Here is a 14,421-nt window from a genome sequence, read left to right on the forward strand (position 1 = left end):
ACCCGGGGAAGTAGGCAAATAAAGCCCCAGCAGCCAGGGGACAGCCCTGGTGAACTGCATCCAGCCTGTGGGCCACTTACTGCCCACCCTGCTCTGACATGAGTCTGCTGGCAGTGGTACCCAAAGACACTATCTGCCATTTTGTGGCAGATGGGCAAAAAAGGAGCAGAGCTGAGTGCCTGATCTATAGAAAACATATTTATTGCAATTATGACTGCTGGTTTAAATGAGATTAGTTGCCAATCAGAACACAGCTGTGTCCTACTCAGAAGCAGCACCCTGTCCAATTCCAATGGAGAAAGTTTTTGAAAAGTTTGTGTTCTTCACCTTAAATCAGCTCAAGTATTCCACCAAAAGTCCAGAGAGAGCCGTGGTGCTGAAAACAAACTGCACGGAGTCACGGATACAAAGGCAGAATTCATTTTCTTGCCTTTAATTTTGTTCTCCAAATGTGGATCTGCTGCTAGGGAGTATTTCTGAATATTTCTGTCAAATCCAGAGGTGGGAGGCCCAGTTGGGTTTTTGGCCTCTGTCCTACCCCTGCCTCTTCTTCCCTCCCTCCCTCTCTAAAATGAACCTGAACACTTCCTTTGTTGGCATATCAGTTGAACCAAGTATATCCCTCTGAAAAAATACTCCTGAAGTCAAAGAAGCACACAACTAGACTTTTTTTTTTTTTTTTAAATTGCAGCCAAAGAATCACTAGTACTCAGTTCATGTCATTATTGTGGCATTTCCACTCCAGCTGGTTTCCTTTTGCCCTCGCTTGAATGTTAATACAACTTCATACCAACCAAAACATATACAGTGATCACAGAGAGGGGCTGTCCTAAGCAGTGGATCCAAATTAGGAGATATGAAAGCTACAGGATTAGAGGGGTTTTGCTTTATTACTCAGTTGGACAATGGAAATAACACTGCTGCACTGAATTCCGAGGGGAATATTTGTTCACTGTTTAAATAAAATAAAATAAGATATGCTATGAAATCTGCCCTTGATCTGTCTCAACTGACTATCAAAATACCTTGATGTTCGGGTGCTCCATTTTTCTGTAAGGAAGGTGGAAGATACGAAAATGGAGCAAGCGTGTGCTTCCCTTTGCATGACATGACTAGACGTTTTCCAAAGAACAAGGCCTAGACTGGTATCCAAAATAATACTGTGCATTTTTCAGGGAGAGTCTTCAAATAGGTCTGTTTTATCTTACCTTTAGAAGGCTGCAACCACAGCTGTACACTATGCATAAAAAAAAACTACTGTGTCTGTACTTCCTTGGAAATGGAAGCACCCTGAGTCACATAGGCAGGAATCCACAGAAAAACAATGGCCTCTAATAGGCAACACGAGTCTGGGAGCTTGGTCTTTGCTATGTTTTTGGTGGGACAGCACTCGCCAGGGGCTGGCAGAAAGCCCCTGAAGGGACCACATCAACTGGTTGCTCAGCTTAAACCCCCCCACATCAATGTATGTGTGGGTCCAGCCCCCACAGTCAATGATATTTGGGGCTGGCTCCCCTGCTAGAGAAGGCTCCTGAAGGGACCATGTCAGCTGGTCCCTCAGCTTCCACCCCTCAACTCTATAGAGTGAATCATCATACCAAAGCAGGCTTCAGAAAGTTGGCTCCTTTTCAAGGAAGTACTTTTTGTTTTCAGTGAACTAAACTGTTTCCGTTATTATTTGTAGTTCAACCTGTGAATGTACTGCATGTGATTTTAAGTTGGATTAAGTTATTTTAAGTTAGTCCATAGCTTTCTTTCAACCAGTCACTCTCAGGAAACCAAAACAAAAAGCAGTCAAGTAGCACTTTAAAGACCAGCAAAATAGTTTACTAGGTGAGCTTTCGTGGGTCAGACCCACTTCTTCAGACCATATCCAGACCAGAACAGACTCAATATTTAAGACACAGAGAACCAAAAACAGTAAGCAAGGAAGACAAATCAGAAAAAGATAATCAAGGTGAGCAAATCAGAGTGTAGAGGGGTGGGGGGGAAGATCAAGAATTAGATTGAGTTAAGTATGCAGACGAGCCCCTATAGTGACTCAGAAAGTTCACATCCTGATTTAAACCATGTGTTAATGTTCCGAATTTGAATATAAATGTCAATTCGTCCACTTCCCTTTCTACAAAAGAGTGATAATTTCTTTTCAGTAACACACATACCTTGAGGTCATTGACAGAATGCCCCATTCTATTAAAATGTTGACTAACTGGTTTGTGGATCTGGAGTGTTTTAATGTCTGTTTTGTGCCCATTGACCCTTTGTCTAAGGGAGTTAGAAGTCTGTCCAATATACAAAGCATCTGGGCATTGTTGACACATGATGGCATATATGATGTTAGTAGAGGAGCATGAGAAAGTGCCCGCGATTCTGTGAGTAACCTGGTTAGGTCCAGTGACGGTATTTCCAGAGAAGATATGTGGACAAAGCTGGCAGCGGGCTTTGTTGCAGGGAAAGGTTCCAGGACTGGTGTTCCTGGGGTATAGACTGTGGCTGTTAGTAAGGATCCTCATGAGGTTGGGAGGTTGTCTGTAGGAGAGAACAGGCATGTCACCAAGGGCCTTCTGGAGTGTAGCATCCTGATTAAGAATAGGTTGTAGGTCTTTAATAATTCGTTGCAGTGGTCTGAGTTGGGGGCTGTAAGTGATGACCAGTGGTGTTCTGTTCTTGGCTTTTTTGGGCCGAACTTGGAGTAGCTGGTTTCTGGGTATTCCTCTGGCCCTGTCGATTTGTTTTTTTACTTCTCCTGGTGGGTAATTCAGGTTTATGAATATTTGGTAAAGTTCTTGTAGTTTTTGGTCTCTGTCAGTTGAATCAGAGCAAATGCGATTATACCTAAGAGCTTGACTGTAAACAATGGATCTAGTCACGTGTGCAGGATGGAAACTAGAAGGGTGAAGATAAGTATAGCAATCAGTAGGTTTTCGGTACAGTGTGGTACTGATCAGGCCATCCTTGATTAGTACTGTAGTGTCCAGGAAACGTCTCTCTTGCATGTTGCAATCGAGGTATAAGTTGATGGTGGGGTGTAGATTGTTAAAGTCTCTGTGGAATTCTTCTAGAGCCTCTGTACCATGGGTCCAAATCATAAAGATGTCATCACACGTGGTTTAAATCGGGATGTGAACTTTCTGAGTCACTATAGGGGTTCGTCTGCATACTTAACTCAATCTAATTCTTGATCTTCCCCCCCACCCCTCCACTCTCTGATTTGCTCACCTTGATTATCTTTTTCTGATTTGTCTTCCTTGCTTACTGTTTTTGGTTCTCTGTGTCTTAAATATTGAGTCTGTTCTGGTCTGGATATGGTCTGAAGAAGTGGGTGTGTCCCACGAAAGCTCACCTAATAAACTATTTTGGTAGTCTTTAAAGTGCTACTTGACTGATTTTTGTTTTGATAGTGTACAGACTAGCACGGCTTACTCTCTGTAACTATTCAGGAAACCAAGACGTGCTTAAATGAGCACCCTTGTTTTTCCTCAGAAGCTTTAATAAATGACAGAAGAAGGATATCACAAGCTGTATCCGTTTCTGTAACATTTTCAGAGAGGATGTTTCATCAGCTTTTTGTAAAATCTTTGATAATTCAGTTATAAAAGCAAGAGATTTCAGTTAATTTGGCACTCTTTGTTGATGCTTTCTTTCCAATCTTTGTTGCCGTTGGGAAATTCCTTATCAAATGGCTTCCTTAAGACAGGTCATACCCCGCTGTGGTTTCAAGGGGGGGGACTCATAACCGAGGGACTTGTTGACATGGCATATTTATTTGGGTGATCCCGGAGCACATACATAGTGTGATTCCCTACTTTTCCTCCTTTTCTTCTGGAAAAATGGTTGTTTGCTTTCCACAGGAGAGGAATGAGGGCAATGCAATGCGGGAAGATGACATCACATGCCCACATCCATGTGCAGGACATTTTTTTCCCATACTACACCACAGAAAAAACCAAGAATGCTACAGGACTCAATTCACAGCTGCAACAGTCAATCTGTGGCAATTCAGTGTGGTAACAGTAACAACTTTGTGGGGAGGTGAGGATACTCAAATTCGAATTTATAAAGCCCAGTGTTATAAAATCAAATTTATCTCAGTGTAGACGTAGGCTCAGAAAACCATCAGCCAGCATAGTCCATCAAACTCTCAAATTTAACCCCCAAGGAAAACGCAAAAGATGACGACCTCAGACAACATGGAGAACTTCTACTGAGATAGAAGGACAACAACTGAGGTACTCCTGGACTCAGCTGTAAGTCTTGTCCTGAGACAGAAAGAAGTGGACAAGATTTGTAGATGACCGCTGTTCTACTCGGAATACAAGGATTTAAGTCAAGTAAGGGCTTGAGCTTTTGATCCCAGAAGGTATTTGGGTACCTAACTCCTCCTGAAAGCAATGGGAACAAGACACTTTAACACCTTTGATGATCTGGGGATGGAAGGGATCAATCCCTGCTGACAACTAATGACCATGGTCCATTAAAGAAGCTCAGAGTGGTGGAGTTTTAAAATATAATCACCCTTCTTTTCCTCCATCTATTAGAATCATGTTAACATGACCTAAGTAAATCTGAAGGGAAACAGGACTCCGGGGCTATCACTAATCAATGTTCATTTCCCTATTTCAGATCCTTTCTCATTTTGCGTAAAGCACCTCTGGACTGCATGGTGCACTCAGATGTCATGAAAGGGAGCAAGGTCCCCTCCTAAGAATCCTGTGGAATAGCTAGAGAGCACCAAGACAACAGATCTGGGGGTGTGGGGTGAGGGAAGGATGCAAGCTGCAGTGAGGTGGAGAGGCTCACTGTACGGTACCGCTCAAACCCAATCAAAGACATCTTTCATTGAGATGCTCGACTGGTGTTTTAACTGAAACATTCACCCACACCTTTCATTGGGTTCTCACAGGCAGGAGATGGGAAAGCAAAGCTTGTATGGCTGGAAAGAAGAGATATAAAATAATACCTTTCACTAGGGCACCCCTGGAGACAGATTCTGACACAAGCACCCCGGCGTGCCACAGGAAAGCCTACCTCAGTAGCGATCCCATGGACCTTGCCGTTTGTTTCAAGTGAAAATTTCCATGATTCTGCTGATTAAAACATCACCAGCTGAAGCCTTTTGAGGTTGGCCCATTTCCGGCTCAGAGACTTTTTCCTTTGAACAGATGAAGAGTTCATTCCACTTACCTGAGAGAAGGCCGCTGCTTCTTTTCAGAGCTTCTCAGTTCTTCACTGACTTTGCTCTCAGCTCGGTGCCTAGAGCTCTGTAAATCTGCACCCAAAAAAGGAAAAATATTTCATACTACTGGATGTATTCTGTCTGACAAATGTTCAGCAGGGCACAGATATGTTATTGGCTTGCTACTTGCATCACTACATAATTAGAGCCCTGAAGAGCCACAGATATCAGCAGCTTGTTTTTGCAGATACAAATTTTGCACCTAGAACCTTGCAAACTTGCGGTTACCTGCTTTATATCATCAGGTATCTACACCAGCAGATGTGGATATCTGTGGATCCCTTTTGCAGATGCATCTGTGGATAGCTATTTTGTATCTATGCAGGGCTCTGCCCACAATACCTCCTTCAAATGTACCAAAATGACTTCAGGACCTAACTCATATCCACTTTCCATGGCAGATGGGTGACCAAATCATTTAAGTTCCTAGGGGAACATTTTCAAAAGCACCTAGAGGTCCCACTGAAAGTCAATAGGATTTCAGCTCCTCAATAACTGAAGTTGCTTTTGAAAATGTTACTTTATCAGTTCAAATCAAGATCAAGGGGACTATGTACCCAAGTTTTTACACTGATAACTGTTTTAGTGAAGTGTATGGTTATATGGATACAGTCCTTAGCATGGAAACAGTTATACCACTATAAAAGTATAACATGGATCTATCTTATTTCCCTTCCTTATTTTTGTATTACTGTGCTGGCATAGTTAAAAAAGTGCAAGTTTTGTTTGTGGACAAGCTCTGGTAATTCTTTAAAGGTACAGTACTCTTACAGAAACACACTATATAGCCCATGGCACCCTCAGATGGTTGGAAGAGTCACCCTTGTGAGTCTGATAATAGTCTTTGTCCAACATTTGTACTTAAACTGATTGGTATACATCAGCCTTGGTTGTATCATGAGCAAGTATTTACTGATTAATTGGCAGGGCGAAACAGATTCTACATATTGTACAGCATCCATTTAAGGTGTAGCTAGTAATGTAGTTCTCTCTCTTCTCTGGTTGGTTTCCTAAGGGTTGGACTAAATATGGAAGCTGTGCAGGTAAAACTATTTCAGTTGTGGGGGAGAGGGGATATTATTAACAAACCTATCTACATCAGCCAAGACGGAGTGTGGATGAAGGTATACTTACATAAAGCTGGTATAGATATTTCCTTTCCCATACATAAATGGGTACGAGTTTAACTGTGTCCACACTAGGAGGATTGTGCCACTTTAATTAGACCAGAGAAGTTAAGGGGGCACAACTTTCTAATGTAGACACAGCTTTTGTGTAGCTTGTAGTATGTAACTACTATGAATCAGAAACAATCAAACCTAATGAAATGACAAATTTCAAACATACTAAGTACATTAGAGCATCCACATATGAGGCCTCCAAAGGGCAAAGAAATCACAACATGCCCAAAATCAGTTGCCTTCATTCAAGTGTCTCTAAAATAGATTTTTCTACTGCAAAATGCAAATTGAAATATTTGAGGGAAAATGTTTTGGCACTATTTCACATGGCACATTCTTACCTGCAGGGTTTAGTAAGATACTCTTTTTCTTCTGACTGCCGTCAGGTGCCACAGTAAGCTTCACTCGCAGAGTTTTACTGGAACTAGGGGAGTGGTTTACTGAAGTATCAACTACCTCATAGATGGTATGAAGCAAGCTTGTAATGTCCTACAATTGAGAATGAAATATAACCAGAAAAAGAATATTGTAAAAACAGGTAAGGAACCAGTTCCTTTGGTACTGACAAAGTTAACCATTCTGGACCAATTAGGTGACAAGGTACCCCCTAATCACTTGAAGGTGCTCAGCACCCTGTAGAAGTACTGAGCTTCACAGTATCACATCCTCTGTTTCTCATTTGGGCATATTCTTAACCATTTTTCCCAGATGGATTTACACATAAATACAGCCCATCTCAGGACATCAGCTGAAAGCAATACAAGAAGTGTTGCAATTATATGATCCTTTCCTTCTATATTCCTTACATTCAAAAGATGTAAGGGTTATGAAATGGGACAGAATAGACCAAAACACCTTAGGAGAAAAGAAAACAGTTCAATCAGCTTTTTCAAACCCACACCACAAACCATTTAACTAGCATGTTTCCTACCAGTTTCTCTCAATTTAATGAAATAGAGCTGATGTGTAATTCTTTATATAGCAATGAAAATACAGTCGACATGAGCCAAACAAGTATGCTTCCTGCCTTTTTTTTTAAATAAATCAGACCCACATCTACAATTTTCATCGCACATGATACATAACCACTCCTGGCCTCAGAAAGATGTTTACTTCCTGTGATTCCCTACAGAGGGCAAAGATATCCAGAGATTCCACAAAATGCAGTGTTGTTGAGATTTAGAGGTAAGGCAGAATTGCAAAATTCAGACCTAGGTTCAAACTGATCTATATTTCTGAAAACAATGGGAGAGTTTTGGGTCAACCCACTAGAGAGACAGGCCTAAGTCACAACATGGAAAACTGGATCTGAACTTACTCAGTGTTCAGGAAGCTGAGATCTGGTATTCACATGCAGGCCTATCTGAATCTATTCCTCTCTTTAGGTTACCATCACCATAACACAGGTCTCATAATAGGTGGGATAAAAAGAAATATTTCAAAGATCAGTTAAAGTGGCTTTAGTAATTGCAAGAGTTAGGGCAATGCAGGATTCTTCTTCCAGCTCCACCCTCACTCAGCAAAGCAGGTAAACTTCTGCCTTCCTATAAGTGCCATTGACATAAATGGGAATTAAGCACATGTTTAAGTGTTTTACTGATCACAGCAGATCAGAAGCAACATTACCACGTTCAGATAATCCAGTTGTCTTATAAAGGACTACTGAATCCCCATTCCTCTTACTTGATACATGGGTGGAACAAAGGCGGTGTTGCAAGTCAGCTGATATTTACCTAAACCAGCCAGCCTTCGTTAACATTAGCAAATGTATTTACTCCATACTACCTAGTTACTACCAAAATGAGTAAAAAGGCCCACTACTTTGCTCATGCCTTGAGATGGAGGCAATCCTTGATTTGGAGACTGCTACAGTTAACTAATTGAATTAATCCAAATTTATTATTTATTTATATCAGTACCAGCCAGTCCTGTCACAGACACCATTCTAGGATCAAAGTGTATCAAGCTCAGCAGGGTATAAAAGGTCTCACTGAATATACATTCAGTAAATTATCTACGAGTCTCTCTGACCTCAGACCTATCCTAGAACTATGCCTTTTCCAGATACCTTTGTTACATATAACAAAACTAGTTCTGAGGAAGATGGAGACTTAGGTCTTGCATTCAATAAAGCTCAAATCCTATAGGATTCACTCAGGGTTCAGATCCTTAGAAATGTAACCTCAAAGCTCAGCATGCTCAGGTGAGCACTGGAAGATACACCAGTTTAACCTGCTGTAGTATACACCAGCTTTAGAAAAGACAGTCAAATATTAATCTCCTGCACACTGAATACTTGCAGTTAATAGATATATTCCATTCAGTTTAACATGCAGCAAAACAGTGAACTGATGTCTAAGGCAAATGATTTATAGTCAATGAGTTTCCACCTCTTCTAGCCCAAAAGGTCTCATCCAGAAGATCCAAATTCTGCTTTGGTTTACAACCTCTGCAGCTTTACTCAAGTCAGTGGAGTTATTCCAAATTTAGAATCAGGTATGGCACCCACTGACTTCAGCCCTAGGATCAAGCCCTTACCTTTCATTGGTATAAATAAAGTAGAATTTGGCAACACGTCCATTCCTTTCACAGAAATCTCTCTTGTATTTTCTCCCCCAAAGACCCTATGGTCTGCCCTAAGTTGTGCTGGTGGCCTGTTTCCATCTTTTTGACAAGAACCAGAGCATGAAAGCCCGAATCAGGGAACAACTGACTGATGATTAGACAGGGGATCATTTGAGAGCTCTTCAACATATCTCAAAGGTCTTAACCACATTCTTAACTTTAATGGGATTTAAGAATGTATTTAAGTGCTTTGCTGAATAGAGACCCTAATATTTAATTCCTCACAAGTGTTCTGCCACCGCATTCTCCCTCCCTCTGATATGATAAGCAACACAGGTAACTTTTTATGTAAGGCCCATTTCAGTATGGTTATCACTCATATATTTGTTCCCAACAGTCTAATCCCCTTATTTGCTTTACTATGGGGGCCTACAAAAAGTTAATCCAGCTCTGCGATGAGCCAATCAAGATTAGAAACATTCTTATATAACCTAATCCAATTTTTTGCACTCTTAACACCCGTCTCAAATACCACCACCGCCATTTTCATTCAAAGATTTATTTGCTCCTGCTCCTTATATGAGGTCTTGTAATTCTGATATACTGACAGCTCTCCTATGGGCAAACCAGTCTTCTCAACCACCAACTTGAGTGCCCTGGCAACTTTCTGATTGAGTTGCCACCATCAACCAGACTTCATGGCCTCCTGACTGTTTGACAGCACCTCCTTCACAAAATGGATGCCCTGAAAATCACCCAAATTCCTGAGGTGACATTCTGGGACTTAAGGTTCTGAATCAGAATGAGTTGCCAGCAGGACACCAGCCTCGAACTGTTACTGAAGCCATTTCCCCACAGCTCTGTCTCTAGAGTAGCAACTGTGAAGTTCACTTTTCTCCCAGATTATTGGCACTATACTCATTACAATATATGCTACAAATCCTGTACAGGTCTTCCAAGCATGCCTCATATTTTTCCTCTGAGGAGAATTTTCATCTTTATGTAACCAGCCATAACTGAACAACTTATGCTCACCCTTGCAATCTGTTCTTCCAATTGTTACCTGAATTTAAATGCCCTAAATAGCTATCTACAAGGGGCTGACACAGCTTTCCATTGCTTGCAACAGCTATCTAGCATGCCAGTAAAACTGTTAATTGTGGAGAAACAAGGATAAAAGCCAAGTACCAAGGATAAAAGTCTCTCCACCTCACATCCAGCTTTACAAAAATTGACTTATAAGTACATATATGAACAATTCAGACACTTCATGCAAAACAGATCATGTAACATATGATTTTAAAGATATAATCTGCTGAATCTGTATATCTTATTTTTCTGCATGCATCATTCTTGTATTTGAAGTTAGAAATATGAAGTGTGAATCTGGTTTGAATTCTAAATGTGCTAATAAGAGCCATTAGTGACACTTAAGGAACTTAATGGCTCAGTATTCAAACCAACAAACAGTGAAGGGTTTTATTTTCCCTGTACGCTCAAACTGTGGTTGGTCCTGGAAAGACACGTGGCCAAGCCACCTCATGCTGGAATCCATCTTGAATCTTGTATTCTTCCATGAGGACAGGGACACTGAACAAAGGGTTCTCTCCATCCGCCCCCTGGGAAAGTTATTTAAGGAATGGAACGCAACCAGGTGCTTATCTTTAGATGGCTTTTGACACTGCCTTGTCCACCTGAAGAGGATACACATGAAGAAACCTGAAAACAAAGAATTCTAAAGAACTCTGAAAAGCTGTAGACCCAGACCAAAGTAAAGATCAACTCTGACTATGCCTCTTGCTGGTGATTCAAACTATGGTAAAATTCAAGGACTTAGTTTTAAAACAGCTTCAGATTACCCCTGAAATTTAGATCACTTAAGTGAGGAACTGGGCTAAGTTATGAGCCTTATATGAACCAAAGGTAAGATCTGCTAGAGATGTGGGTGAGAGGGAAAGGAACTGCAAGCTTTAAAGGCAAGTGTGATCTGGTTGTTCAGGAACAGTTTCTGAACATGGTTAATGATGATGTTATGCAGTGTTGGTGGGAGAAAACGGTCCAACCAGTGCAAGTTCTTGCTGGTTAAGGTGACCAGCAGAGGGGTTTAAGTATGGGGGAGGGGAGACAAGGTCCCTGCTTTACACCAGAAAGAAGGAGGGTGAATGGGAGGCTGGGCATTCTCCTCTCCAACTTCACTCCTGTTACTTGTCCCAAGTCTCCTAAACAGACAGGGGAGCCCAAAAGATGCCTCCATGACAGTAATTCAACTGACCACTTGAGGAACATATGCCCATTGCATGTGAGGAATAAGTAGCAAGCAATTCATAGAGATGTTGCTTCTCAGACAGTGGCTACTTAAAATAGTTTTGATAACAACATGGTGTGAGAGTCTCCTGCACACAAAAAACAAATAACCCCCCCCTTTTTTTTTTTGACTGCCGTGAAAAGGGAAAAGACATTGAAATTTTTCACAAAGCTGTTTCCTCAGTTTTCAACCAGTTCTCATTATGCCAGCAAAGGTAAACAATTTGGTGGTTAGGGCTGTGCCTGTATAACTTATACTTTGATGACTTTCAATTTAAGTATTGAGGTTCCTACTGTTATGATATAATAAGATGTGTTACTATGAAGTAAAAAAAAAAAAAAAGAAAAAAAAAAAACACATTAGGCTCCCTTCGTATAACAGAAAAATGCAAACATTTTGGACCTGTTTTCAGTGTATTATACCTAGAATATATTTATGTTTCACTACCACTTGGTTTCCCAGGTGAGAATGTATTAACTACAGAGTATTTTTCACCTCATTATATTTTATGGACAAGGCAGCTTGATTACAAAAATATGTTTACAAGCGTATCGGTTAACTGGATATTCAAAATGTGTGTGCTTTGGATTTATTATGCAGTGCATAGTTAATATAACTATCATACTTGGTGCTGTCAAACATTCTTCTCTCAGGGGTTGTCTACACTTGCCCCCAACTTCGAAGGGGGCATGGTAATCGGGGCCATGAGAGATTACGAATGAAGTGCTGCAGAGAATATGCAGCACTTCATTCGGCTACATTTTCCCCACAGCAACTTCGAAGCGTCAAACTCTGAAGTGCCGGCATGCGGAGGAATAAAGGGACTTTGAAGTAGCATGGGCACTTTGAAGTGCCCATGGCTATGCACGTGCTGGCACTTCAAAGTATGACGCTTCAAAGTTGCCAGGGGGGAAAATTAGCCTAATTAAGTGCTGCATATTCACTGCAGCACTTCATTAGTTATCTCCCATGGCCCCAATTACCATGCCCCCTTTGAAGCTGGGGGCAAGTGTAGACCCAGCCTCAGAGTTGATGATTTTCTGGTAAGATATTGGCTGGCAGTCATTCAGAATACTAAGAAAGCCTAATACGTTTAGTAAACAAAAGCACCAGAAACTGACATTTAAATACAATGCATTCATTTCATTCAGAGCAGATTTTGATTGAGGAAGTCCTCATTCAAAATACTAATCTTTGGCATCTAAGGAATGCTAATTGGTACGTACTGAGAGGGACAGTATTTCCAGGTCTCAGATCTGGTTGTCTGCATTAGGTCTAGTTAGTAAACCAGAGATTCTGGATATCAGACTAGGAGTCTCCCCACCCCACCTCCAAATTAGAGGGGGACCCTGGAGAAGAGAAAATAAAGGGTAAATCATCTGTTTAACCCTGAACCAGAGCAGCCATCCAATTTCATACAGGCCTATTATGACATAGCTGTCAAAGACTTGGAGTTACCTAACCATTAGGATCTGCTCTACAATAAGTTTTTTCTTAAAATTTCCCATTGGTGAAAAACCAGCAATGGTAGGAGCTCTACTATACACAAAGTCCCAGCTACTGCTGAGATTTTTATAGATTTGCTCTAAAAAGGGTGGTAAAAGCAACAGTGCCTTACCTACATTAGAAATCATCTCCACTTCCCTTGCATTGCTCCTATAGCTGGAGTTGCAGCAATGGTAGCAAAATGGTGACAAATGTGGCAAAAAAGCAAAAGTTGCAAGATCAAAGTCAAGGTTTAATTCGGTAACATAACCTCAACCCCCAGAGAGGCCAGCTGCCTTCTTCAGTTATTTTTCCAGGTCAGATTTGAGCACTACTAATGAACAGAAGTGTGGGACTGAGTCTTGCACACAGAAATCCCTAACCCTTCACTCTTCTGATAACAGGAAAAGGTGGAATGACAGCTCAAAAATAAAGTAGGAAATGTGAGAGAAAAATGGCATTTAAAGTAATTATCAAGGAACAATTAAATATTAAAAATAGATAAAGAGAAACATTTATACCAATTCTTTCCCTTTCCCTTCCAGAAAGTAATATACAAAATGTCTCATTTAAAAAACTGTTTATAGTTTGAATTTGCCAGGATTACAGACAGGAGGTTGCTTTATTGCAACAACACTTTTATACGCATTTATCATTTTTGAAAGGCACATATTTGGAGTCAAAGAGCATCATTCAATAACCCCCTAACATTCATTCTAAACTTGTTATGAACAGTTAACTGCCACCACTCACAAAAATATTGGAGTCATTGGGGGTAGTTCTCTGAAAACATTCTCTCAATGTGAAGGGGCAGTCAAAAAAAAAACCAAACAGAACGTTGGGAATCATAATAAGACGGAAAATATCTTGCTGCTTTACTATAAATTGATGGTACACCCACATCTTGAATACTGTACAACAATGTGGTCACTACCTTTTCAAAAAGATATACTGAAACAGGTTCAGAAAAGGGTAACAAAAATGATGAGGGGTCTGGAATGGCTGCCGTGTGAGGACTGATTAAGAAGGCTGGAATTTTTCAGCTTGGAAAAGAGACTAATAAGGTGTGGGATATGACAGAACACTATAAAATTATGATTGGTGTGGAGCAGGTAACTAAGAAAAAGTTATTCACTCCTTCCCATAACACAAGAACCTGACTGCACTACACAAAATTAATAGGCAACAGGCTCAAAACAAACAAAAGACATTATTTCTTCACACAACACACAGTCACCCATGGAATTCCTTGCCAGAGGAGCTTGTGAAGGTCACAATTTTAATAGGGTTCAAAAACTAATGAAATACATTCGTAAAGGATAGGCCCATCATTATTAGCCAGGATAGGGAGGGATGGTGTCTTTAGCCTCCGTTTGTCAGGGCTGGAAAGGAGAGACAGAGGACAGATCACTTGATAATTACCTATTTTGTTCATTCCCACTGGGACACCTGACATTGGCCACTTTCAGAAGACAGGACACTGGGCTTGATGGACCTGTGGTTTGACCCAGCGTGGCTGCTCTCATGTCATTAAGTTAAAAAAACAAACAAAACAAAAACAAAAACAAAACCTTGCTTTTAATCCTGACAACTGTCTTTCTTGAGTATTTAGAATTGTGTAATCATCTTCGTACAAAGCCAGCCTTCAC

At 40.8% G+C, this 14,421-nt stretch overlaps 1 protein-coding gene across 3 annotated transcripts in view; it reads right to left on the reverse strand.

Annotated features, from left to right (window-relative positions):
* NKD1 (NKD inhibitor of Wnt signaling pathway 1) overlaps positions 1-14,421 on the reverse strand; it is a 179,621-nt gene that overhangs the window by 10,088 nt on the left and 155,112 nt on the right. For all 3 annotated transcript variants that reach the window (XM_075008564.1, XM_075008563.1, XM_075008565.1), the window contains 2 exons: positions 6,759-6,906; positions 5,185-5,269 (listed from right to left, as the gene is read on the reverse strand). In XM_075008564.1, the coding sequence (XP_074864665.1) occupies positions 5,185-5,269; positions 6,759-6,906 (233 nt within the window). The remainder of the gene's footprint in view (positions 1-5,184; positions 5,270-6,758; positions 6,907-14,421) is intronic.

Source organism: Carettochelys insculpta, chromosome 14 (assembly GCF_033958435.1).
Source record: "Carettochelys insculpta isolate YL-2023 chromosome 14, ASM3395843v1, whole genome shotgun sequence".
Classification (NCBI taxonomy): Eukaryota; Metazoa; Chordata; order Testudines; family Carettochelyidae; genus Carettochelys; species Carettochelys insculpta.